At 49.8% G+C, this 26,327-nt stretch overlaps 1 protein-coding gene across 2 annotated transcripts; it reads right to left on the bottom strand.

Annotated features, from left to right (window-relative positions):
* Nucleotides 1-1,880: 1,880 nt before the first annotated feature.
* MICALL2 (MICAL like 2) lies at nt 1,881-26,327 on the bottom strand. Of its 2 annotated transcripts, XM_086760143.1 has the most exons (17): nt 26,091-26,327; nt 20,041-20,089; nt 16,343-16,484; nt 13,855-14,006; nt 13,295-13,416; nt 12,229-12,900; nt 11,850-12,025; nt 10,922-10,997; nt 10,490-10,605; nt 9,828-9,974; nt 7,299-7,354; nt 6,682-6,805; nt 6,010-6,100; nt 4,980-5,053; nt 4,522-4,636; nt 3,512-3,558; nt 1,881-3,420 (listed from the first exon to the last, which is right to left on the bottom strand). In XM_086760143.1, exons 1-17 carry the CDS (start codon nt 26,231-26,233, stop codon nt 3,323-3,325), a joined length of 2,400 nt encoding a protein of 799 aa, XP_086616269.1. In that variant the 5' UTR covers nt 26,234-26,327; the 3' UTR covers nt 1,881-3,322. The 2 variants fall into 2 exon arrangements, with proteins under 2 accessions (XP_086616269.1, XP_086616270.1); XM_086760144.1 differs by lacking the exon at nt 4,522-4,636.

Below are 26,327 nucleotides of genomic sequence, written 5' to 3'. Positions count from 1 at the left end.
AGGAGGGTGCCCGGATTGCCTAATTACTCAGAGGTGACTGCTACGGAGAGGCAGCTGAGAGCTGGTTTCCCACCGCCTCCCTCCCTGCTCAGTCCCAAGGCCAAATCCTGCTTTGCCTCCTGGAGCATTTCCACAGGGCGAGCAAAGCTGCTTGCGCTGGGAGAGTAAACGGGGGTCAGGCGGGGGAATCTGCTCAGCCGAAAGCAGCCAGCTGGAAAACAGCCGTTTCCTTTCTCCACCTTAGCCAATGGCTTAGTTCGTCTAGGGCTTGTTTCAAGCCTTGGATTAGGAAGGAGAGCGGTTGAAATGCAAATCCTTTGAGTCCCAAATTCAAGGTAGGGGCAGGAGGAACAAGCTGGGTTGTCCTCATGTTCGCAACCAGCAGCTGTCTGGGTGTGCAGGAGCGGTGGGGCTGGGCAGGCTGTATGGGGTTTGGTACTAGTAGACCCTGGCCACGACCAGATAGTTCTTCACCAGTACAGACAAGAGTTTGGGTCTCTGGGCAGGATCGGTCTGGATCAATACTCCACTCCTCTTTGGTGTAGAAATAATTGAGGTGAGTCTTGAAGTCAGCCTCACGCCAGCCCATAACCTCCTGTTCTCAGTGGCATGGTGAGGAAGGCTTGGGCCCTTTCTCCACTCCCATTCTCAATATTTATCTACTTAGAGACCACTTAAACTCTTTAAATTCACATAGCATTCCCAGGTGAGCCTCACATCCCCTAGAACATGGTAGCCATCTCCAACAGACTCCAGAGGGGAGAAGCAGCAGTTTTCCCTTCAAAACCTCTTTAGGAGGCAGGTAAGCACGTAGCTTGCAGGCGTTATGAGTGCCTGCCTTCTGGCAGCAGTTGGCCTCTCACAAAAGCAAACCTACAGCAGGTCAAACCATGCACTCATTGCCACTGCAGGGCCCCAGGTGCTGTAGTTTAAGCACCTTGTGATCATGTTCCTGTGTAGACTAATCTCCTGCCTGCCTTCAAGTTGGGTGAAGGTTAAACTGCCCCATGTCCCCTGGAGACGGAAGGATTGGATAAGTTTGGACAATTCTGCCACCCCCAAATCCATACAGACTAAACTTCTTGAGGGTGGAGAGTTTGAGCCTGAAAAGATGAAAGCCCAGCAATAACAGCATAGCTGCAGGAGGGGGACCCACTCATTAGGAAGGGCACTTCACTCCTTCAGCAGAGGTGGTTTCAGCTCCCCCCCCTCCCAGCTGGCAGCCCACACAGGCAGGTTTAATTCTGAGGGTTTGCTGCTAACGCCTAGGTCTGGGAGAGAGGCCCTCCTCCCTCCCCTCATCTTTACAGACAGCCCCAGGAACGAAAGAGCTTCCTGACACGCAGTCTGGGACGGTGAAGCACAGCACACCAGCCCCTGTGGTCAGTATGTGCCCCAAAACCAGCTTGTCTTCCTCTCTGGGCGACCATGAGCGAGCATAGAGCAAAGAGCGCGGTGACAGCACTTCCACCAGCGTTTTACCCGATGAAACCGTGGTTCAGCCATTTGGGTCACCAACGCCACAGCACAACTATGGCAGAATAGGCTCTCATCTTCTCTCCCAGACTGCTGTCTAGGCTGGAATCCCAGGCGGCTTGGGGACATGTGTGATGCTAAAGCAGCAAGGGGGAAAACGCACTTACCTGAGAGCTGAGAGGAGTTTGACACATAAATGAAATCACTGCAAAACTCCTTGTTGGTGCTGCTCTTCCAGGACCTGCAGCTGGTCTGCAAGTTCTGGGCAGGGAAGCCTCTCCATCGCAGGTACACAAAGCTGCTGCTGCCATTCACAGCTCCAGCGAGGAACTGTCACTGCTCACAGCGACCAGGGCAGCCCACACCCCGTAACCCACATCCAAACTCGCGCTGGGACTCTGGCATTTGCTCCAGGAACTCTTTATTGGACAAAAGCATACGCAGGTGCAGGGTGTCCCACCTCATGTACACACTGTGGGCACCAGGGACGCCCTCGGGCACTGGGTACCTCACCCAGCACACCCCTGCGGTGCCCAGGGCGGGCTGCCTGGGACAGAGAGTCCCACTGCCACCTCGTGGGTAAGGGACGCATCGCCTCTGCTTTGCCACCGGGCACAGCGGGCAGCAAACCTCCTCCCTGCAAAATCCCAGGCCCTGCTGGAGAATAGGACCCGGAGAAACCCCAAAGTACCTGGTTTGGAGGGAGGAGGGAGGTCCACACATACCAGAGCTCGAGGCATCATGAATTAATCTGATCTTTCCCTGTCTGTCTCCATCCCTGCTCCCCAAGTTGACGGGGAAGAGAGGATGCTGCCATACAAGGCAGGTGTCTGGCTGCAGTCACTGGGCTGAGGGAAGAGCAGAAAGACTCACGTCCAACAGCCCAGGACCTCCTCATACTCTCCTGGTCTCTCTAAGCTGAACCGCAGCACCCCTTGAGGGCGCTGGCTGTCCAGGGACGGAGCCTCAGGAATTGAAATATTGGTCCCATGCAGAAGACTCATGGGTGAGGCAAACTCGTTAATTCCCTTCTGCTTCCAGTTAGCACCAGGTTGTTAAAAGACTTTTCAACAGCATGGGCCACAGACAATTAAAATCCTGCTTCACTGTGCCGTCAGAGAAAGAAGGAAGCTACAAATCTCCCCCACAGAGGGAACGAAGTACTGAGCAATGCCTCACGGCTTTGAGAAAACAGCCTACAGCACCTCCCAAAAGGAGGTCTAGAGTACTATTGCTGAAACCGCTCTGGGTGTAAGACATCCCACCCCATAGATACACAGGTGGTTCTGCTCTCTGCCTCCAACCAGCTGTGGGGCCTGCAGCTCCAGTTTCCACTGGTGTAATAAGGGGGACACCCTCAGTCTCTCATGCCCCACAGCACCTCCCTCTCTGTGTCTCTGATCCTGGCCAAAGAGCCACAGCAGGGACGGAGGAATGGCCCTTTTGCAGACCAGCGCAGTGTCCTTGGTGCAGCCCTGGCTGATGTGAGTGGGGCGCCGTGGGGTGACCTGCAATGTCATGCTTCTGCATTCAGGACTGTATTGACCCACGCAGTCAATGGGCAAACTGAGCTCTGCCCTCCTGAGCTGCCAACAAGGCTGAAGTCACCTCTAAACAAGATCCAAAGAATCAAAAAGTCTTAAAAGTCCATCTCCTGGGAAAGGCGTCCCTGGGCCCCATACCATGGCCAGAGGGCATTCACACTGTCCCTTTGGTCCGCAAACCTGCAGTCTCCATGTCAGGGAGCAGAGAAGCCTCATCACAGTCCTACACGTCTCCAGGAAAGCAGCAGTGAGGAAGGAACATCCTTTTGATGGTCCTCTCTGGGCCGCTGGGCAAAGGAACATCACTCCTGAGCTTTACTCTTATTTTTCTGCTTCCATATGTTGGACAAGCGGAACTTGTTCTTCTTCTTCTCTGGCTCCTGGGTCTCGAGAGATCCATCTGCAGGAGAAGGAGCAGACACCGAGCAGGTTGAGACCCACAGCCCCAGTGCCACCCAGTGCTGCTCCGTAAGAGTAGAAAGAGTCCTTACCCAGCCTCTGGATCATGTCTGCCAACATCTGGTCCTCCTCTTGCTCTCTGTAACGGACCAGCATGGCATCAGAAAACTTTGCTGTGTTGAATAACAAGGTGGTAGACACCAAAATACATGTAAAGACTACTGTTTTTCCCCTAGTCAGAAATGACCGCCCTCCATAGAACACCTCAAAAAGGGTGCAGGAAAAAAAAAAACAACAGTTAGAAGAGTCCTAGACATTAGCAATTTGCATCTGGTTCCCTTGAAAGCAAAGGCCTGTGTGGGGATTTCCAGTCCAGCACTGCAGCAGAGAGGCCTTTCCCCCAGCTGGCCTATGAATCATCTGAGTTGTCCGAGCTGAGAGACAACACCACACCCGAGGAGATGAATAAAAATTGAGACACCAGTAGCCTGGGGTGCTGCAGAGGTGCTCAGCGCAATGAGGGAGAAACAGGCTGCTATCTCCTTGGCCCTGGGCAAGGCCAGAGCCAAAAGCCTGCGCATTACTAGAATCCTTGGGCCGGAGTTGGTGCCCTGAGGTCAAGAAAGAGGCTGCTCTCAGCAACAGGAGGCACAAATCCAGCTGCTTGACACAGCAATCTTCCTTTGAACTTGGGGGGAATCCAATTCTTGGCTACAATTGCTCTTTCATTTGCTGCAGCAAACACACACATTCCTGGCTTCACGTTCCCAGAGTCCCCCTGCAGCTCCCGTACTGCCTCCATCCTCCTCATCTCCAGCCTCACCCTCTCTTCCCTCACCTTCTACCTTTTCACAGCCCTTGTCCTCAGAGTAGCATTAGCTAACATGGCTGCAGTCCTGATCTCAGTTTCTAACAGCTGCCAAAGAAGCAATGGCAGTGGCATTTAGGACAAGATGGTTGGTGAAACATCACCACCCAGCTCTCACGGAGCAGAAGGCTGGATTACAGCGATTCATGCACCCCTACAGCTTGGGAAGTGGAAGAAGTACAACGGCAATCATCTCTGATACTAGCTCATCTCCCACCACCTGAGGGCCCTCACCTGAGTCTGTCCTCATCCAGGCACTCCACGATACTATTCCGATCATTGACTGTGTTCAGGTACGACTCCAGCAGCTCTTTCTCTCGCTCCTTCTCCCTGGGTGTCTTCAGTTCCTCTGCACAAGACAAGGGAAGACCATCTCAAAGCTACAGGTGAGTACCTCCCTGCTGTGGCTCCTGTCTCCACCCTGCTCCAGCAAGTCCCTCTCACAGGCCCAAATTTTATTATTCTCATGCTCAGGGGCATATCTTACAACGCCTCAAAAAGCACAGGTGGGTTGGATGTTACAGAGTCTACACCTGACAGCTCGACAGCACAGTTGGGAGACATCCCGCAGTGAAACTGCAATCCCTGGCAGTTGTTACTCAGATCTAAAGGAATCCCAGGGCTGGCAAAGCAGAGTGGAGGGCTCCACACGGCCAGGGGCCAGCAGGATTCTCGGCGCAACCGGTCCTTACCTGGCTTGCTCATGAGGTGTCGCAGCTCTGTCTCAATGTTCCACTGCTGCTCCTCCAGCTTCTGCTGTTTCATCCTGGAAGGAACCACAGAAGTGATGAATTACTGCCCTTCCATGCCTGTTGTGGTTTGGCCCTGGTCACCACACTGTTTCTTATTCACCCTCCCTCTTCCCAGCAGGATGGGGGAGAGAATTGGGAAGAAAGGAAAACTCCTGGTTTGGGATGAAGACAGTTTACTAGAATAGCAAAGGAAAATTACAATAATAACAAAATATGAGGATACTAAAATATACAAAGTCAACAATGCATGATTTCTCATCACCTGATGTCCCAATGACCAATACAGCACATGCTGAGCAGCGATCACAGAAACGAAACCAAGCAGCAAGCAAAGGAGCGAGAGGGAGAGCATGAGAGGTCGATGTCCCCCCCCCTCCCTCAGCAGCCATACTAAGCATGACATTTATGGCATGGAATACTCTCTTTGGTGAGTTTGGGTCAATTATTCTGTCTGTATCCCTCCAAGCTTCCTGCACCTGCACACTAGCAAGACCTGAGAAGCCAGACAGTGTCCTTGGTCTCATTAGCAACCACTCATAACATCAGTGTATTTATTAACATTCTTCACATCCGAAATGCAAAACACTTCGGCTCCTGAGAGGAAAATTAACTCCATTCCTGCTGAAACTAGAACAATGCCCCAGGGCTGGCCCCTTCTCATACTGTCCTAAAGCCTCCTCTCTGCATTGCTGACCACCTGGGTACGTGGGTCGAGGGAAATTTTCCACCATCACATTTGTAAGGTTTACTTCCCCACAAACTCACCACAGACCCTGGGTGCTCATCAGTGCTCAGAGGCCCACCAGCTAATACCTCAAGATGCTGGCAGATCTCCCAGAGATGTCCTCAAGCCCTTCCTCATCCTACCCATTGGCACATTATTTTTTAGGCTGCCACATTCCCTATCCCTCTCTGCTTACTGCTCACAGGTGAAGATGCCAAGGAGATGCGAATTTCTGGTTACACTTACTTGTACATCAGCTCTGATTCCTGTCTGAGCAGCAGCTGTTTCTCATGGATCAGTTTGAACCAATCCACCATGAGGGCATCCTCAGAGTCATCTGGAAAGAAGACAAAGGGCAAGACTCCATCAGAAGCTGCATCAGTTCAGTCTCCCTAGCTTAAACACAGAACCATTTGAGAAAGAGCCTAGGGTAACTTATATGAGCCACAAGCAACCTCAAGGGAAAACAGCTCATCTTTCGTTCTTCTGGGTACAAGGGAAAGGACGCAGATCACTCTCTGCAGGTTCAAGGAAGCTGCTCACGGATTCTCTGCCACAGGGCACCCAGCTCATCTTCCATGTAGCCGGCACAACTCTGCCATTCTGAATGGACTGTGAAGTTGGAGCCAGCCATGATGGCCAGTCTGGCTTAGGATCCAAACGCAAGATCAATAGCAGCCTTCCATTTCCAAAACTCCCTGATCTTCAGCCAAATAAACACAAGACCTTGCTCAAACAATAGATTAGGAAACAGTCAGAGAGTGTTCAACATTCACCTTGCTATACCAGCTACCGTTCGCAACCTGGTGTCTTACATGTAGCATGAGCTCCTAGAAATGGAGCCAGGAATGCTCAGGGGTAGGACATGAGCCTCACACCTCCCCACCATAACAAAGCTGACCCGCCGGTCTCCTTTACCTCCCTCGCAGCGACGCAGCTGCTTCTCCAGATCCACTCCTTTCAATTCCAGCTCATCCAGCTGCTTCTCGATGTCACGCACCTTCTCCTGGATTTCCTCCTCAGGAATATAGTCTGGGTGCAGCTAGGAAAATAAATGTAGGACCAAATACAGCTCAGTGCACTCAGACTGCCTGCTGAGGTCACCACCCTAACACGGACGGGAAATCACATAAGAAGCCCAACTGCAGAGCCACGTACTGGAAGGGCCAAGTCAGCAGAGATGCAGAGCTGCCTGCTCATAACAGAGTGGTGGCCACTGCAATGTTACAGCGGTGCGAATGATGACATCTACCCACACTTGTCAATCCACAGACATTCCCCCTCCTTTATTGGGCGACACAATGTCTACCAGAATTTTGTTTGGCTCTATCTTATTCCAGCCTCTATTGTCCCCCTGCATGGGAGCAAACCCGCAATCTCTCCATCTTGTCTGTGCCCCAGAGCCTCTCACCCTTCCCCTGGGAACTCAAATAAACCCCCCCAATAAGACAAACTGAGAAATATCAAGGCAAGCACTCCAGCAGGATACCCAACAACCCCAGCCTGTTCCCCGTACACCTAGTTTCCAGTCATACCTTGGTTGGGGACACTGCTTCAGGGCTCTGGATGCTTTTCGGAACAGAGGGTTTAACTAGAAGGGAGAAAAAAAACCAAAAACCACTGCAACACACTTTAAATATTTTTGTGCTGTGGGACGGCAGGTCCCTGCCACTGAACAGAGGGCACTGATGATACATGTGCATTGACATGCAGGATTATACTTAAAAATGGCCCTCTAAGTGCTCTTGTACAAAGAAGTATCAGTAAATACTGATGGAACAGAGGTGGTACAGGGGACCTTAGCACAGGCCTCAGGAAACTAAGGTTCAACTCCTTCCACAAAACACTTCCTAGGTGAGAAGTCCCTTAGGCCCCACTCCACAGCATTATTTAGGCCCTGGACACCTATTAAAATCAATCCTTAAGCAATGTGTGTTTGTTCCACTGTGCCTCAGCTTCCTCTGCCCAACTGTGCTGCAAGGATAACTACAGAAGAGTGTGAGGTATTCAGATACCCAAGGGGCTGGGCTGGATAATTACCACAGAGAGGGAACAGAGGCGTACGTGGATGATGTGACAGGAAGGAAAACTGTAGTATCAAAAGAGCAGGGCTGTAAAAAAGGCAGCAGCAGTGCAGGCTCAGCACACAGAAGGAGAAAGACAGGACAGACAGACTAGGAGAGCCTCCTGAGAGTCTCTGGCAATTGGTGCTGATTCAAGGAAGAGCTTAAGGACAGCTCTCCAATTGCCCAGTCCTTGCTCTATTGCATTTTCTAGGAAGAGTGCAAGAGGAGATGCTGGATGTGGCAATCAGCTGTCTTGTCCCTGCACTCTTGGCCTCCCTCAGGCTACTCCCTCTGGACGCTGCTGGTTTGCTGCCCTGTATGCTGCTTGCGACTTGCACTTCTCTTAAAGGTTCCTCCAAGAGGGACCTGGACTGCCACAGGCAGCCAGCTGCTGCTGCCTGAGCAACATCTCCCTCTCCCAGCTCAGCCCTGCATCTCCAGGCTCCTTCTCACTGATCTCCACATCATCTCCAACCAAGGCAGAAAGCTGCACCACTGATGATGGGAAGACCAAGGTCACTGGAAGGGAACAGCTACTAAAATGACACACTCCTGAGCAGCTCAGGATCTGATATCCTCTGATATCCTGAAGTTCTGTCTTGACAGACACAGGTTGGCTGCTTGCCTGCAAACTGGAAGTAGGACACTTGGCAAGAAAACCCTGTAGCCTCCTTTCTCAACAGAAAACGCTATGTACGCTGAAGAAAATTAATGATCTATAGAAATACACACCATCCACAGCCCCACACAACACACAGATGATTAAGAGCAGGAATGGTAGCTGACTGTTTACAGCATCTCTCTGAGCGTGAGGTAGAGACTTATACAGAGTAGCAACAAGTATGTCCTTAATCCACAGGCTGCTGAGTGACAGCAGCAATAGAAGAGCCTTTCAGATGGCAGACTTGCACACATGAAAAATGGGGAGAGACTGCTGGGAAAGGTGCCCACGGCAGGCACTCCCCTCCAACAGCAATCATTAAGCTTTAGAAAGATGGATAAAAAAACAGCCTCCCTTATCTTAACAGTTTGTTTCCTGGGAAAGATGTAATGCTGAACCTCATAGCTGTGGCTGAGGAAAAAGGAGATGGGAAGTTTTGGGAAAACGATGGCAGTGGAGGCATGCAAAACATTAAAAATAGACAACGCAATTGGAGTTTGAATGCTTTGTAGCTGTCAGACGTGCAGGCTAAGGACAATGCTGGAACCAGCTAACAAATACTAAAGCATGAGGCCACCAAGCCATCAGGACCCATCCTGCTTGCTCCAAGACAAACATCAGAGTCCAGGCTGAGTCCTGCTGTGAGGGCCTTCTAGTCCAAACAGATAAGATAGAGCCAGATGGGGTAAGGAAAAGGGAGACAAAACAAGCCAAGCAAACAGGACAGCAGCAAACATCAGGTTAGTTCCAGGAAATTTCATTTGCGTTGTGGTGGGATAAGTAGGAGCAAGGACAGCTGGGAAAATGAGGAGAAGTACACAGTAAAGATGTGGTTGAACATATAGGAGTAAGAATTAACAGTAGGGACAAACTGGTCAGAACTGGTCAGGACATCTTTGAAAGTCCAAGAAGCAGCAGTCTTGGCTGCTGCTACGGTGGGTCCTGCCAGCTGGAGTCTCTGGCTGACAGTTCTCTGCATTCCTTCCATTTCCCAAAGCCACTCAACTGGAGCATAACAGAGACATCAACTAGATCCCAGTTGCCTGAATGAGGAGATGGTCCTCTTCATAGCTTTGAGTCTAAAGAATGACAGGGCAGTGACCCTGACAGATCCCTATTTTAATTTCTTCCTTTCCCACTGAATTCTTTGGCCTGGCTGGTTCCTGCTTAGGCCAAGCTGACTAATGAAAATTAATGACACAGATTTTTCCCCCACGACAATAGCCACAGGCTTAGCCACAGAAAACTTGGGGACATATCTCCTATACTGACCACTCAGGCTGTTCCCTGACAGTGCAGAGGAGAGAGTGCCTTTAAGCAGGCAGAAAAGACCTTACATGTGATAGTGCTTTTCTTCAGCTGGTTGCCTTCTTCCTCCTTCTTGGCAGAGTCCTTAGGGTTTTCCCAGTCTTGCTTTGAATTCTGACAGCTCTTGATAAGATCTGAGCTGGGGATCAACTTCTTCACAAATCCACCAGATGAAGCTGGATTAAGAAGCACAGACAGGTTTTGGGTAAGAAATTTCAACCCTCATCTCATAAAAATCCATTTATTGTCCAGCATCTCTGGCACTCGCCACTAGCCACCTTCAGTTCTAGTCCTCCTTTCTTGATGACAGTGAGGGGCACAAGCCCAAAGGAAACAGGAAGAAACCACCAATTACAAGGCCAGAGTATGAGAGAAGGGTGGATGAGAAGAATAAACAGTTGAGAAGAATCATCAAGATTTCTCAACATTACTCATTTATGCAAGAGAGAGTAAGTGAAATCTTGCTAGCTGTCTTGCAGAAGAAGGGCACTCTGTGAAGACCGAGTCCCTCTCCTTGTGGATGGATGGCTCTCCAAATAAAGGCACCACAGGGCCAAAGCAGGTGCGGAGACAAAAAATCCCTGAAAGCAGGGCACAATCTCCTCCAACATGTTCCTTACATGTGCCTTGCAGCAGAAATGCCTGTCTCCTACCTGACACAAAATGAAGACAAAGCTTATATCCTTCATACCAGAATCCTGCTTTGCTGTTGGAACAACTATTGGACTTGGCTTTGTCTCCTTGTGTGCTGGGGTCCCTGTTCCCACCTGGAAGTTGTCAGTAGGTTTCTTAGATCGATCTTGGTCTCTGCAAAGAAGAAAGACAAAAGTAGGGAACCATCCCTCTTCGAGAATGGTCCACAGAAGTGTTCTGGACATCCTGGGCTGGATCTCCATCTGGGATGGTCACACTTTTCTAATCAGACTCCAGCAATTTGAAATAGGCTTTCTCTCCCCAGAAATGAAAGCCTTGGCCTCTTCCATAAAATTGTTGAAAATAGAAGCATTAAATGCACAAGGCCTTCCCTCCTATGTGCATGCAGTCTTGCAGCAACAAACACAGCTGCAGACATGGACATCCCCATTCATTCGTCATGGAGACCCATCAGCTCCAAGAGACTCACTTGTTGGCTACAGGCTTCAACCGAGATCTCCACTCTGCTGGGCTCTCAGACTTGTCTTCACCAACAGTCATGCTTCCTAAAGGAAGGGATACAGCAAGATAATATCAGATCAAATAAAAAGAAACAAGCCAGATTTGTGTCTCAGGAGGATCTTAGGAGATAGATGCACATAGATACTATGATGTTATTGCAGCAAACCAGCACCAGTTCAACAAGTTTAACATTGACAGATTCACATACAATAGGTAGTAAATAAACTGGTGGCATTTTGCCCCTTTCAGCTCAAATACTTTAAACCCTATGCCGCTATAGAAACACAGCCGTAGAGTAGATGAACAGGCATGTTCAACAGCAATATAACACAAACAGCTCAGATTTCAGAGACCCAAAGATGTGGCAGGAAGCAAGGGAGACAAAACACCCACAAGCTCACAACAAACTGTGGACACTTACGGCTTCTGGCCCAAAAATAGACAGGCCACATGGAAGTGGCTGGAACACTGGGTACCCCCAGAACATCATCCCTAAGCCCACTGCTCAGTCACCACGGTGGAAGCTTGGTGGTGGCTGGGTGAGCCACAACTGCAATCATGAAATCATCCTGAAGTTCTGGCAAGGTCTCCCACCTGGGAAAGTCTACCTAACCCTCTGAAATCCACCATGATCCCAACATTTGATGACAGCTAGTCATTTGATGACTCCAAATACCTGGAGATCCTCAGAGAAGAAAAACTTGCCATGCTAGAGGGAGCAATTGCGCAGCGACAAATGGAGGTGTCTTGAGTCCCAGAACTCAGAAAACCCTTATGTGGTGTACAGACAGAAGGTATAGGAGTCACTGACACATTCACTGTACTGGTCCAAGAGAAAGGCACAAAGCTGACATGCTGTGTCCAGGCAGAGCTGTACGTGAATCAGGCATCCTCACCTTTGATGCTTTTCACCTCCTGCTTGTGCACAGAGTCAACAGGTTTGCTGGTAGTTTGGCTTTTGGGCAGAGGGTCTGTGATCTTCTCTTGTTTTAGTGCTGTGTACCCTGTTTTGCTGGACTGTGCTTTTGGAGCTGGATTCTGCCATTGAGAACTGGTAGAAGAAAACTTGCCACTGCAAAAAAGAACAACCTAGTGAGTCTTTTTGAAAGGACAGACCTTTTTATTGGCCTCTGTTCCAAAGACTTGGAACTCTACATGTTTTTAAATCCTGGCCACAAAAGCAGTCAGGGAAAAAGGAAGAAAGATGCGAGAACTTCTCCAAGTTATCCCAAGGATCATCTTGGGAGTAAAAAGGGAAAGAGAAACAGTACTTACGTGCTGGATGGTGAGAAGCCAGTGGAACTGAGTCCTCCTGGCCTGTTTGGAGAGGTATTTGATCCAGCCAGAGCCTGTATAATATGGTTACGTGCCTGATCCTTCTCAGTATTCACTGGACTGATCTCAGCAGTGGTTCTGGCAGAGGCAGTTTTACCAGGTCCATAAGAAGAAGGGACTTGTTTTTTAGCATCAGAGGTTTTATTGCTGGAGGACTCTAATGACTTAAAAAAATTTTCTCTTGCTTGCTGTGTTTTTGTTGTGGAGGTTGTCCAAAGAGGCCCTGAGGGGGTACCTTCACGGTGATCTGTTTTATTTCCCAATGGAGTACTTTTGCAGTCACCTGATTTATTTACAGCTGAAGAGGACCATGGAGTATTTACACTTTTGAAGCCAGAGCTTCCAGAAGATGAAACAGATGGCTTGGTTGAATTAGCAAGGCCTTCCTGGCCAGGTTTCTTCAATATCTGCTCTGGTTTCTTGGGTTCTGCTGCTTTCTGGAATGCCTTGGTGGCAGTAGGGGCTGGGGTGCTCTCAGTTTTGCTCCCGGTGCTGCGGAGACCAGAGATCTGGACATTGTCTGGCTGCTGGTGGCTGGTACAGACGAACGTACCGGGCTCAGGCCCTGCTTTGTAGCTTCCAGGAAGAAGCACGTTCCAACACTGCCTGCACCTGTGGATAAGAAAGTCTCAGAAAACATCCTCCAGAGCACTGGAAGGCCATCAACACACAGCTGACAGTGCAGGCACAATTCCACTGCCAGCACAGCGTGGGTGACGGTACCACATTGGCAGTGAGCAGACCCTGCGTGCACATTCCTCAGGTACCAAAACCAGAGCTGCTGACAGCAGCATGGCCTGAAGTAGGAAAGGTGTAGATGAAAATAGACCTGTGCAAAGCATTCCCCCTATGCTCAGGTCAAGAGCAGGCCCAAGCTGCCTCCACTCTGACAAAAGTGTCCTCCAGCACCCTCAGTGCCTCACACCACTCTCCCTTCAGTCCCAAAAGAACCAGGCTGCCTTCTCTGTGCCCCACAGGCCTGTGCCCCCACTTTGAAGAGCTGTACCTGAAGCAGTTCCTGTGATAGAGCTTCCCATCGACCAAGTAGCGCTGGACCAGGTGCACATGGTTCCCGCAGATCCCACAGCTGCTGCTGGGGATGTTCCCACTCTCTGCCAGGACCCCTTTCTGTGGGGAGAAGCAGTGGGTGAGCACGCAGCACTGTGGCCCTGCGTACAGCTACGAATCTCCCAGGAGGGCAAACATTCAACATGCACAGTCAGTTGGTTAGGACAGAAAAGTGATATCCAGCAAACTCTTGCTCCCACTAACCCCTTTTTCATATGAAGCAGAACAGCCCTCGCGAAGACAGAGTAAGGGGAACTTGTTTCCACAAAGCCAGAGGACCAGGGTGTTTTGTCTGCCTGTGAGAAACTGAAGTGCAAAGCCGTATGATTTGAATTAGCTGAATCTGTCCAGCAACCAGACCTCTCGATCAAATCCTTGATAAGGAGGAGAAACTTTAGAGACTGAGTCCTTACCACTAGGAACCTTGAACTAGCATAATACTCCCTAGCTTGCTGAACAGATTTAAGGTATAAAGAATACCCCAAAACCATTTCTTACCAGGGAGGTTTCTTTTGGTTTAGCTCTGGCTGGTGGGTGGGCAGGAGGAAGTTTTGCAGGCACTGGCTTAGGAGGCTCTGAAACAGCTTTCTTCCCAAGAGGCTGCTCCTGAGGTTCGGAGGAAGGACGCTTGATTCCAGCCATGCCTCCAACTAGAGGAAAGAAAGGAAGAAAGATTATAAGGTAACAAAAGGAAAACTCATGGGCTTAGGAGTAATTTACAATATAAGAAGATCCAGAGGTGCCTGATGGATAACATGAGGGGGATGAAAAAAATGGAAAAATATAAAACATCATCTATCAATGGTGTCAACAAGTCCTTGGGTTTGTACCTGGTCTACAGTTTGGCTGGAACTGATCACCACTGAAACAGGCACTGCTGCTAGGTATTGCAGCCAAGGAACTGAAGCACAGAGGTTTTGTTTCATTCAAGCTCCAGACCTCCTACACACCCTGAACCTTCACTGCTGTGGGCGTCCACCACATATCCCAGCTGAGACTCTCACGGACTAAACAGGCTTGTTGAATGCAGAAATGGCCACTAAAAATGGGTAATTTCACAGAAACAGAGACTTGGAGGTGCCATGGTGGTGCTGATGCAGAAACCAACAGGATTTGCCTCAAGAACCCTGCAAAAGCCCAATCCTCTTCTTTCCAGATGAAAGAGAAACCCTCTAAATTCACAACAAAGGGAGAAAAGAGAATCCCAAACACACTTTGATCAAGCAAGGAACGATTCTCCCTGCCCTGAGAACTGCAGGGAGACTTCCCTGGGAAATAAGGCTTCATGCACAATTTTTACAGACAAGACCCCTCATCTGTCTCACAGGGATGTTATTTTTGCGCCATTTCCTATTCTGAATGAGATGTCTCAGTGTTCCTTGTGGGATATTTGAGCCACAGCTTCACTTGAAGAGCAACCAGTTAAATGACCACCCGTCTGAAAAGAGATTACACCCTGCTCAGTAAATACAGAGGGAGTCTGGGCAGGGTGTAGGGAGCAGAGAGGAAGCCCAGTTCCCAGCAGTCTTCTCTCAAGAAAGCTAGCTATCCAAACAAACACCCAGGGCTCTTTCACCGCAGTGACCAGTGGACTGGTGACAGCCAACCCAGCAAACGGTTTAGACTTGGGCTGCCCCGTCTCTTCCCACTTGTGCTACTTATTGAGTTCTCAAAGCCCAGCACAAAGATGGGTGGCTTCAGCTCTACTCTTCCGTAAAAGCCTGACCTCAATAAAATATCAGCCGCTCGCCCTCTCTGGCATTCTGCGTCCTGCTTATTTCACGGTCCTGCTGGAGCCCACTCGAAGGGCACGACTATGGTGTTGGGAGTCTGCTTGGTGTCAGAGGGCACATTCCTGACTGGTAGCTCATTTTCAGACACGCACATTCACCCCAGCAACAGGAATGCAGCCAGAACGTTTTGTGGGACACTAGAGAGTATAAAAATGTGCTGTGTTTGATGACGTGGTAGGCAAGATGCTGATGGGGAGGAGGTAAAGACCCCAAACTGACCCAGATTCCCACCAGATGGCCCAAACAATGGAATTTGATTGAGTTCAATCAGCATAGTTTTAAAACAAGAAATAAAAAATGAAGAGAGGGGAGGGAAGAGATTACGGAGGGAGAGAGAAAGCTTAAGTGTGTAAAGAGGTGGAGAAGGGGGAAGAGTTTAGATATTAAAGGCAGCTCTCAGAGTGAATTATTCTTTCTTTCCAAGATGTAGGACATTTTCAATACATATCTGCCTTCTTGATCTAGATTCACCTTAACCAGTTAAGTCATTCATGTCCCACTTTCCAAAGTTTCCTCTGGAGGAACCTGTGAAATTGGTTTATCGTATTATTTCATTTTGTGTGAGCTTAAAGCCAAATATAAACCAAGCCTACGATAATGCTCCTGTGAGCCCAGATAAACTCTTCAGTATGTGGATATAACGCCTTGGCAGCTCTGTGGTCTGTTTTATGTTTGAAAGAATTGCCATCACAATTATGCCAGTTAAAGGGGTCATTTTCTTCTGCTTCCTTATATCAGTACTGCTGGGCTGTACAAGCCTTACCATGGATGCTCTGACATTGGCACAGCCTCACAGACAAGCTCAGCCTGGTTAGACTCCGTGTTTTCACCAGCCCTCTGGTGTGGCAAGGACTGGAGCAGGGATGGAGATGCTCAAGAAAGGAAAGCTGAGGTGAGGACCACGAAGGGGAACCTTCACAGCTCCCATCTGGCTGAACCATAAGAAAGTGTAGATGGTATATTAAATTTTAAGGCACTAGTTTTAAAGACAAGGCGTGGCCCTGCACCCTTCCAAAAGCACTAGTGCTGCTGTAGGCCAGGGTATAAAGAGTTCAGATCCTCCATTAAAGTATTTCTGGTGCCAAAAGGCCTCTGTGCAGTCTATTTTACTTTTCCAAGCTTGTTAGGAGACAAGGAAAAGCACAAAAGTAAGCCCCAACCCTTCCCACTCCTCCAGGGAATATGGTACTTACTAGGAGATCGTCCATGGAAGTAGTTATAATACTGGGAAACATAGGTGAGGATGCTTAGCCTGTCTGGTACCCTCAGAGCAACCATATCCTCTGCATCCAGCAAGGCTGGGATCCCCAGCTCCTCCTCCGCCACTCGAAATGCCTAGAGAAGGAAGGAAAACAAAAAAAAAAAAGGGGTCTTGTCCAGCCCAAGCAGCAGAGTTGCTCCTCATCAGAAGTCAGAAACTTCACTGCAAACAGCTTCACTCAAATAATAACTCTACTGGGGAACAGCTGCACCAGTTTAACTCCTACATTGTACGGCTGCTACAGGAACCAGCGGAGTCATGGCTTCCAGCCACCACGTTGAGAAATCCAGGCAGGGAGCCAAAAATCTGGCCTGGCAAGCTGGCCATAGCTCACTGCACGGGAACTCACCTGGGCTTCCTCTGCTATTCCTCGAGCCTGCCTCTATCTGGATATGCACAGCTGCGGAGCACGAGGCCTGGCAGAAGGGGATGTGCCAGTCCAGGCTGGCAGACTCGATTCCAGGCCAACCTGGAGCTCTCCCCAGTTAACGGGGCGCTGGTAGGTGTTTGCAGGCAGCTTTCTATCTCCGAGTGCTGTGCAAATGTTAATGTTAAGTAGGCAGGAGCCTACTGCCTGCTCTTCCCCATCTGAAAACTGGAATTCTTGGCCTGCAGGATGGAGCTCTCTTCCCAGACTTGAGAGGGGGAAGAAAGGAATAATGTAGAATTCCTGATACCTAGCTCCCTTCCAGCTTAACCATTTCCATGCTGCCTAACATGTATTTGGGGCAAATATTCTTCTTTGTGGTCCCCTCTGCTTTGAAACTGCAGGATCAAAGTCAGGTGAAAGAGGGAAAAGCTATTTTCTTTTGCCTCTGAAGAAGAGACTTTACTAGAGGACAAAAAAAAAGGCAACATCCGTAAAGTAACTTTGCCCTTGCTCAACTCGGTGTAGGGCTTTTACTAGGGACTTTCTCCAGCCCTCTTCCTTCCTGGCTTACAGGAAAAATTCCTTCCCTCTTTGGAGCATCCCCTTTGAAATGCCAACACAGCAAAGGAAAACAGCACTTGCAGGAGAGGAGGCACAAGGAAGACTACTGCTGAACCCCACAGTGAAAGGGTTAAAGAGACTGGAACGTGTTAAAATCCTCCGCATCTGACCTCTGGCACGGACACACAACAGTGTTGTGAGCCAGCTATTCCTGCCTAGAAGAAACAAACAGCCATTATTTTTTAGCAACATAATTACCATTTTTTTCCATTGGGTATCCCAGTAAAAATGTAACTGAGCTGACATTAAGCACGCTTTCAGCCAGCTACCTTCAGCCTCCTCATCCCAGCTGCCAGCCCAGCCCGGCACCCGCCTGTCTCATAACCTGGTAGTTAATATGTTCTTTGGAGCATTCCCCACTGCACTGGCGGCACAACTGGTCTGACCAGTGGAGTTTTCTTGCTGGACACTCCCGGTGCGCAGGCTAGCAGGAACGCAGGCCATATCACCTCCTGCCACACAGTGCCACGGGCGAGACCAGTGCAACGGGCATAGAACAGGAGCGAGGGGCTGCCTGGACCACAAAGAGCAGGGTGCTCTATGCACACAACTGGTTTGGCCAGAGCCAGGTGAGCAACAGAGAGCAGGATCAGGGTGTCGTGTCCCCTGTGCCTACAGCATCCTCATGGTCCTGGGAAGGGCTCTTGCCTGGCGGTCCAACAAGATCACCACCCAACATGGTCCAGTTGCCCTTTTCCTACACCTGCTTGCCCAGGCTGGCCTTTAAAGAAGCAACATGTTATTTCTACATAACATCTTTCATCAGCGCAGCTACAAGTGCTTTACAAAGGAGGTAAGTGCCACTGCTCCCATTTTGCATAGAGGAGGCAAAGCAATGCACTCAAGGCCACCTGAGCCGGCCAGGCACAGCTTTCCTCCGACACAGGCCACCGCTGTATCTGTGACACCATGCCACCATCCCTTAGTACTGAAAGAACTGGATCCAAAGTCTCTACAAACCTTTCTCATCTTGATATATCGTTGAAATCTTTAGCAAAAAAATTGTCACCAGCTGAAATTTTTCTAGGGTTTGGGGTTGTTTTTATTGGCACTTGAGAAGTGACACATTCTTCTTCGGCAGAAGACCTTATATGGCAAATTGCAGCCTAAACAAGATGGTTTTAGTTGAATAATACAGCCCCTGAAAAAGAGTTACTGAATAGTGAGGCATCAAGGAGGATCTGAACAATAGCAGAGGAACAGCGCTGGAAGAAATCAGACCCACCCAAATCCCAAGGGCAGTTGGAGGAAGAAAGCGTAGGAGCTGGGATGGAGAGCAATCCATGGTGGGTGACCAGCTCAGGAGCCCTCAGGGATACGGAGGGGTCAGCCCCACCTAGGGCAGATCCAAGGCACTCAGATACCAGCAGTGAAAGGGCAACGCAGACAAGTCATTCCACAGCAGGTGGAATAAGAGAGAGCAACATAAAGGACATTAAAAAAAAAACCCCTAAGAAATGCAGCGAGGTCGGGGGAGGGAAAACAGGCTGTAACAAAGAACGGGAGCAACTCTTTTTATGAGAGGCACAAAGAAGCTTTTCATTAATAAAAGCAGTGGAGGCGGCTCGTGCAGCTCATTTTCCAGAGACAAGCAAAGCCGCCAGCAGAGCAGACAGCATCAGCCTGGCTGGGGAAGGAGCAACACTCAGGGCTTCACAGCACTCTGCCCAGGATGACTGTCCACGGCGAAGAGGCCCTGATGCCTGGCAAATACCAGACCTCAAGGGCAAAAACACCCAGTCTGAATCTCACCTAGAGGAGAGGAACATGCAGGGCTGAGCTCCAGAGAGTGTGAATAACTGCTCACATACTGCAGTCCTAGCCTGGGGAGAGGAGGGTCTGTCACAGGCATGGCGAACACAGCCGGGGCCGAAGGGGAGCAGAAGCTAAAGAGCATGGGGAGGAAAGTTTAGCTCTGCCGGAGGCAAGGACCACCTCAGATGGCTCGCTGCGTCAGAGGATGTCACTCCTCCAGTCCAGACAAGAGTAAGCTGCTGTGGTTTGTTCACATCCCGAGCTCCTGCCAAGCAGCCACGAAGCTGTGTGGAGTGATGCCAAGTGGAAAAAAGCATTTTAATCTGTTGCCTCTCTTTGTGAGGAAGAGAGGGAGGAAAAAAAATCCTTCCTTGGAGCACTAAGCTCATGGTTTAATCCAGTGCAGGAGAGGGCTGGCCTGTCCAACTTCTACTTTCTTCATGGAGAGAACAAGAGAAACTTTAATCCCATCCTGGAGAGAAGTGTCCAGGCAGAATGAGGTTTTAGGACATCTCCACCTTCCAGCAGCCTTCATTCCCTGCACTGGGAATGAGCAGAACTGAGGAGAGAATCCCCACGTTTCCCCTTTCACATCGGCTCCCTCCCAGCTCCTGCTCCTGTGCTCAGGTTTCTGCCGCCACAGGACACAAGCATTACTATGCAGCCAGCGAAGAAGTGTGAGCAGTCTGAGGGTGTTTTCAAGCAGTCAGCCAGCCTGAACATTGCTGTTCAAATCACAAGGCTGGACATATGCAGAATAAGGTAAAGCATTTGATTATGGCACACTCAGCACACCGTTTCTGCAGGGTTTCTGTTGCTAAACCACATAAGCAAAGCACCAGGTCATAAACTAGACCAAAAGTAAAGCATTAAAAGTCACTTACCAACTTGTTGTTCTCGTACACGTTTTCTTTTCTGAGGGAGTTGAAGTTTCTGAAACGTAGAAAGAAGAGAAAAATCTCAGGTTGGTGATGTAGAGCAAGCCGCTTCACTTCCAGCTTCTCAAACCTCTCTGAGCCTCACTGGTTTGGGGAACAGAGCACCTCCTCCTGCCCTGCCTTCTCAGAGATGCTCCGGAGGGAGCAGCATGGCAGATCCCGTCTGAGACAGGCAAAGAAGTGCTGTACCTCCGGGACAGAGACATGCAGGACACCCAGCAGGCACAGCCATCTGCCCACAGGCAGCACAACACATTTTTGGCACATCTACCCTTGCAGGGCTGACTCCTGCAGCCTCCCGCGGACAGGACATGCTGATGCCAAAACAGCCCATGCAGATTCACAGGTTTTGCTGAGACAGCTAAGAGCAACTTCTAACTTACGGGGTGGCTTTTATTCCCCAAAAAAAGCCTTGTTCCTCTCCCACCTCAAAAAGATACACTGATGTCTGCCAGACAGATTTGCAACACTCTCTCCCTGGAAGTACTGTCCAAACAGCCACATCCATGCTTTCCTCCTGTCTTGCAAGCTGTCTCCATAGAGACCTCAGCTCCAAGGAGGTGCGGATCCCTCAGACGCAGCATGTATCGCACGCTCCTCCAACGCACTCCGTATTCTCCGATCTCAGCAGCTGCTGGTTTCAGCAGCACACAAATTCTGGTTTCAAATCCTCTCTTCTCCTCCGGCAAAGTTCCACAAAACCAGCACCAGATATCTGCCTGGGAAATACCTCTGCCCACAACACAGTACTGCAGCTGATAACACCAAAGTTGCCTGTAAAAATATTATTCTCCTTTCCCTAGGGCTGTCACCCTTGATTTGTAATCATAACCAATAACTGAAAAGGAAAGAGACAATTACTGTTTGCAGTTACAAGCCAAAGTCAACAATCCTTCTTCCTTTCTGCTGTCCCTGGACATCACCTCCCTCTTCCCCTCTCCCCAGATTTGCTCTCCCCGTCTCTGGTCCAAGCCAGATGCCACCTCTCCCTGCACTGTGCTGGGAACTCAGAAACTAGAATCTGGCAGGGCAGGCAAGAAAGCACGGAGGAGAGCGAGTTTGTGCTGTTGGAAGTGGAGCTGCAACACAGCGTGCCTTCTCACCCATAGCAGAGCATGTCCCTCACTTAGGAAACATTCACCATCAGCTTTGCTTTAAATAGACTGTCACTTGCTAAACTGGGAATACAGAACTGAAAATTGACTGGCAGTCCTGTTCTCCAGGACCGCTTCTTTCTGCCCAGGCAAGCAGGAAGGGTCAGTTCCTTTCTGATAACCCAGTTTCACTTTACAATCCTTGTATCTGCTGGCACAGAGCTAAGCAAAAGCCTGATATCAGAGGAAATTCTCACTCATGAATAGAAAAGGCTACAGCACCAACTTTGCATTTTTGTACGTAGCACCTTTACAGCCGACGTGGACCTACCCTTGTTAGTCAGCCTCTCACCCCTGAAAGGAGCCAGGATAACCGTGAAGGCCAGGGCAAAGCCGGCTTGCAGCGACTTATTCATGAGACAAACACATGATCTGTATCGCAGCAGGGGAACTTTTTCCATGACTTGTAACAGCAAGGAGCAAGCCAGGTCCTTTATCTACTTAACACAGAAAGTGGAGCATTACATCATAAATAAGAGAGGCGTCTTCAAACAGTGTACCCGTCATGCCACAGCCTATGCCTCCTCCCTGCTTCCCACAGCTGGTATTGCTACGTGGGATAAGGAGAACACGAATGACAGATAAGACCCAAAGATCAGACTCCCCCAGGAAGTATGTAAAGACAAGGCACATCCCACTTCTAAATCATATACTATTTCCTGCGCAAAATCAAGGGACTTGCAAAGGTTTTTCCTCAAGCAGTGCTCCTGCCCTGAGATTTCCCTTCCCTGAGACAATGGATTAAAAAGAGCAACAAAAATAATCATAAGCAAAAAAAGTTTCAGTGAAACAATAGCTACAATCATCCTGTTTTGTGTCAGGCAAGAAAATAAGCTTTTTTAAGAGCCAGCTGAAGGAGGTGATTGCAGACTCACTCCCAGTTCTGCTCCTGAAGTCTCTGCAGCAGGGACATCCTGAACACAGGAAAACACCTGCAAGAGCAAAGGGGAGCTCCAGCTTCCTCGGTCATACTAACACGCAACACAACATACCAGAGTTATCTATTTATCGGCGGTCAGTGCCTTTTGCTCGCATGCTGCTGAACGGTGTTTGTTATAACAGCGTGTGCGCAGCTTCACACCGTGTGGCGTGGAACAGAGACCTAAATATCTGAATCTCTGCCGGTGAGTGTCTGAAATCCTCCTGTGTTCCCCAAAGGAGAGTGCAAACAACCAGGTTACTTAATCATTTCAAGAGCCTCCTGCCCTCCCAGCATCACTCCTTCCCTGGCTAGTCAGGTAAACAGTTTACATATAATATTTCTTTTGGAAATTGATCTTGCTGGTGCATCTCCTATCTTGGAATATCAAAGCTCTCTGGACCAATATAATCCTAAAAAAGCACAGCTAATACAAATGGAGAAGTAGGAGTTCTCCACTGAGAAAACACAGGCACCTGAATTAATTGGAAGAGGTGAGAAATATAAATCCGACCCAAGAGAGGGCCTCCAGTGTTGGAAAAAAATCAGAGTGGAGTTCACTAGCAGAGGAATAGAAGTGTTTAGCTCCCAAAAAAAAAACAACCTTTCTCTTAGCAAAAAGTGGATGAGTATTTCTCATGCCCACAAATCTCCGTGACCACCCACTGCTCCAGCTGCACAACCCAGTGCTCACAAAGCACGCCACAGTACTTTGCAAGCAGATGTGCTTCCCTAGGAGGAATCTCTGCTGCTGGAAGCACTAACATGGCTGGAAACTTTACCTCAGAGTAGATTGAATTAAAAAAGTCCTACAGCCATGACGGTCCCAAAACGGGGGATGCTCTCACCACCACTGTACTATTTTCTCTAGAGACAATAAGATAATGTGCAGTCAAAAGGATCACTGAAAAAGAGTGAAGGATCTTTTGCCTGCTCACTGTCCTTGAACAGAGAGTTCAAATCCAGCGTGCGCTGCTGGGAACAGGACCTCTCAGCTGTGCTCCTTCTGGAGGTGCAGACAACCTGGGCAGAGGGGACAGGGCTGGGATCTCAGGTGGAACATGTTGTCCAGGCGCTCATCCTCCTCTCAGCAACCCCTGCTCCACACTACTCTGGTCTCACTGGGGAGCTACAGTGTGCTGCTGGGGTTGACCGACAGCAGACGAGACTCCCTGATCCCAGAACCATCCTCCCCTCGCCTACGAGGTGTGGGGTCACACAAACCACAACCCCGCAGAGGTCAAGCGGGCAGCAGCTCTGCTTCACCCCAGCCTTTTGCAAAGGAGAGGGAGACTGCGAGCAACCAGGGCCTTCCCTGTCCATAGCGGCAACTCTCGGCCTCGCTCTGCCCCGTGAGCTGACAGTGGCCCAGGAAACACCGCTGGAGGAGCGGGCGCCTGCTGCTCAGCTGCCAAGGGGGATTTCACAACCAAACAATTCGTCAATTCCCAGAACACCGAGCTAAACAGCTTCTCACAGTCTGGGAAAGAGCAAGATCCTGGACAAAGAGAAGGCACTTAATCAAAACCTTTCCTCGACATCTGGCATTAATATCCAAGCGAGTGTGCGCAGCTCCCCTGGTTCTTCTAACTCACTTATCACACCAAGGCCACTACAACTGTGGCCGCAGCTTGCACAGCCATCACCATCACACACAGCAGCTGCAGACCTCAGCCTCCCACCTTGCTGCCACGAGGCTTCACGTCCCTCTGATGAGAGGAGCCTCAGGGCTCCGCAGTCATCCCAGAAAATGGGCTGGGACCTGCCTGATGCAGCGTGTGTGCCTGGCTGGCCCTGGCTATGAAGCACCCTTCAGCTGGGACAAGAGAGAAATGAATTTCCATGGTAATTCAGCATGCATCTCCATTCCTTGGGTGAGTGGGAAGCAAGTGGGAAATGCATTTCTAATTTTACACAGCCTGTTCTGCTCACTGATAACATACAAACCAACATCAACTAAGTTTGAGAGAAGTTATCATATTTTCCATATGTTTTCCAGCAAGAAGACAGGAATGGGAGAGAGACCCATACCAGCCTGTCCTCCAACTTATGTACCCCAGAGAAGCCTGTGATTATGACCATGTTTTGTAATTGCTTCAAGTTTTCCTGGGAATTTGTCCGGCCCCTGCAACGAAAAATCCCCTGCACTCCTCAGCCCAAGAATGCCGTTTGTGTAAACCAAGACGGAAAATACACTGTTGCAAAACTCTGATGCCGTGACTGAATCATGTTCTGCAAGTGATTTATATAGCAGAGTTGCTGCAAACACACCGAGCACTCCAAACACTGATTATCCTTTTCTAGTTTTATTTTCAGTACGATGCTTTTAATCTTCAACTAGGACCTTTGCTAGCAGCAAGGGGAGGAGCTCAGGATAAACCATTTCAAGCCACCGGGAAGCAGGAGTCACAGCCAAAGGTGCACCCAGCTGCACCTCTCTTCTGATGGCCCCTGCACTGCCAACACTCAGAGAAGCTTTTACAGATTCATGGAGAATTTGCACAAGTATTCAGTCCCAGGATCTGATACATGATTCCCGGTAGCCCTGGCCACCAGCCACTTGAAAGTATAATTTCCTTCCAGACGGACTTTGCTCTCAAGACACTGAGCTCCTGTTTACACCCATGCTCCAGATGGGCCAGCTGCAGAGTCAGCCAGGAAGCGGCCACGGTCCCTCTATGAGCATCTCCTGGTCACGTTGCTCTTTTTGCCCTGCTATTCCGTATCTTTGGAAGTGTGAATCAAAGAAAGGAAGGAAAGGAAGTATCTGGAGTCATGCGGACACAACAGCATGTCAGGAAGCCATTCACAGCAACACCACGGTGACTGCCCAAGCACTGGTGACAACAGAGAAGGTGTGCCTGAATCTCCTGCGCTAACCTCCTGCTGCCCAAGCCTGCTCCTGTCTCTTCAACATTTCAAAACAACAGAGGAGAGACAGCAAGAGAAGATCTTCTCCTTGGGCTTTCACCAGAAGCGAGACACCTGTAAGAGATCTCTGCACACAAACCCAAGCAGCAGGCTGTCCTGGGAGATCGAGGAAAAAGGCAGTATTCAAGGAAAAGGAGGAAAATTGCAGTACAGAAAACCCAACCTGGTCCTCCACCAGCTGGATGCATCTGACTGGGAGAGACATAGCAATCTTTGTACTGCTCTCTTGCCTTGACCTCCCCTTTCAACTCCGCCACCTCAAAGTCCAAAGAGTCCAGAAGTAAAACAAAACCAAAACAACTAGGAAGAAGGATCTAAGTCTCCCTTCGGCAATTCACCTTCCCAGATGTTAACATCCGGGCAGGGACAGGTCAAAACCCACAGGGCACCAGCAATGGCACCAGCAAGGGGTAGAAAGCACTTTGCCTCCACAGACAGAGTTCTAGATGGGAAAAACGAGTGATGTGCAGGAATCCAGTGGCTGTCGGGCCCTGCCCTTCTATTGTATTTTGTTTAAATAGCCCTCGCCTCCCGACTTGTGAGTCGCCGAGCTGCTGTTGGGCTGAGCGAGGAAAACCCAGCCTGAGCAAACATGAACAGCAAAGAAGGAAACGCTTCCCCAAAAATCGGTGCCTAAACTCGTTTTAAAATGGAAAGGACGCATTTAAAGCATTTGTAGTTCAGCCACACAGGGAAGAAAGTTGAAAAAAGAAAAATGTAGGGGGGACAAAAGCACGTAGGTAGCAAGAGCGAAGCTCTTCGCTTGGAGATTTTCAGTGTGGGTGCTAGCAGACCTCCTGACGGCAGTCACCAGCCCACAGCATCTCCCAAAGAAGAGCTGGGATTTCTCTCGGGCTGTGTCTGCGAAGAACGCGAGGGTCCATGGCGGTCCGCAGCCTGACAGCAGGCTGACCACAGCCCCAGTGAAGGCCCTCGGTCCAGCCGAGCTGGCAGCCCAAGCGTTGGCCTCGACGCCCGGCGAGGGTACTCACATGAGGTCGGGCCGGTGTCGGTGGAGGATGGCGCAGAAGGCGAGGCCGTCGCGGAAGGAGGTGGTCATGTTGGTGATGCTGACATCGCGGTAGCCCTCACACTGCTGCTTGCACCACAGCTGCAGGTTCTGGATGGCCGCCATGGCCTCGACCGGGCCGGGGGAAGGCGGCTCGGCGGGGCAGCAGAGCAGCCCCTCGCCTTGCCCAGCCCAGCCCGGCCGGAGGCTCCCGGCGTGT

This window comes from Chlamydotis macqueenii, chromosome 15, assembly GCF_036417535.1.
Source record: "Chlamydotis macqueenii isolate bChlMac1 chromosome 15, bChlMac1.mat, whole genome shotgun sequence".
NCBI lineage: Eukaryota > Metazoa > Chordata > Aves > Otidiformes > Otididae > Chlamydotis > Chlamydotis macqueenii.
The sequence above is the reverse complement of the archived record's forward strand: the minus strand, read 5'-3'. Positions and strand labels throughout refer to the sequence as shown.

What these genes read in the sequence shown, in the direction of transcription:
- MICALL2 (XM_086760143.1), bottom strand. Translation starts at nt 26,233, where the DNA reads ATGGCGGCCATCCAGAACCTGCAGCTGTGGTGCAAGCAGCAGTGTGAG. An exon ending in CGACACCGGCCCGACCTCAT is followed by an intron (nt 20,090 to 26,090) that starts GTGAGTACCCTC and finishes TCTACGTTTCAG; the next exon opens with AAACTTCAACTCCCTCAGAA. An exon ending in GAATCAGAGCTGATGTACAA is followed by an intron (nt 5,054 to 6,009) that starts GTAAGTGTAACC and finishes GGTTCCTTCCAG; the next exon opens with GATGAAACAGCAGAAGCTGG.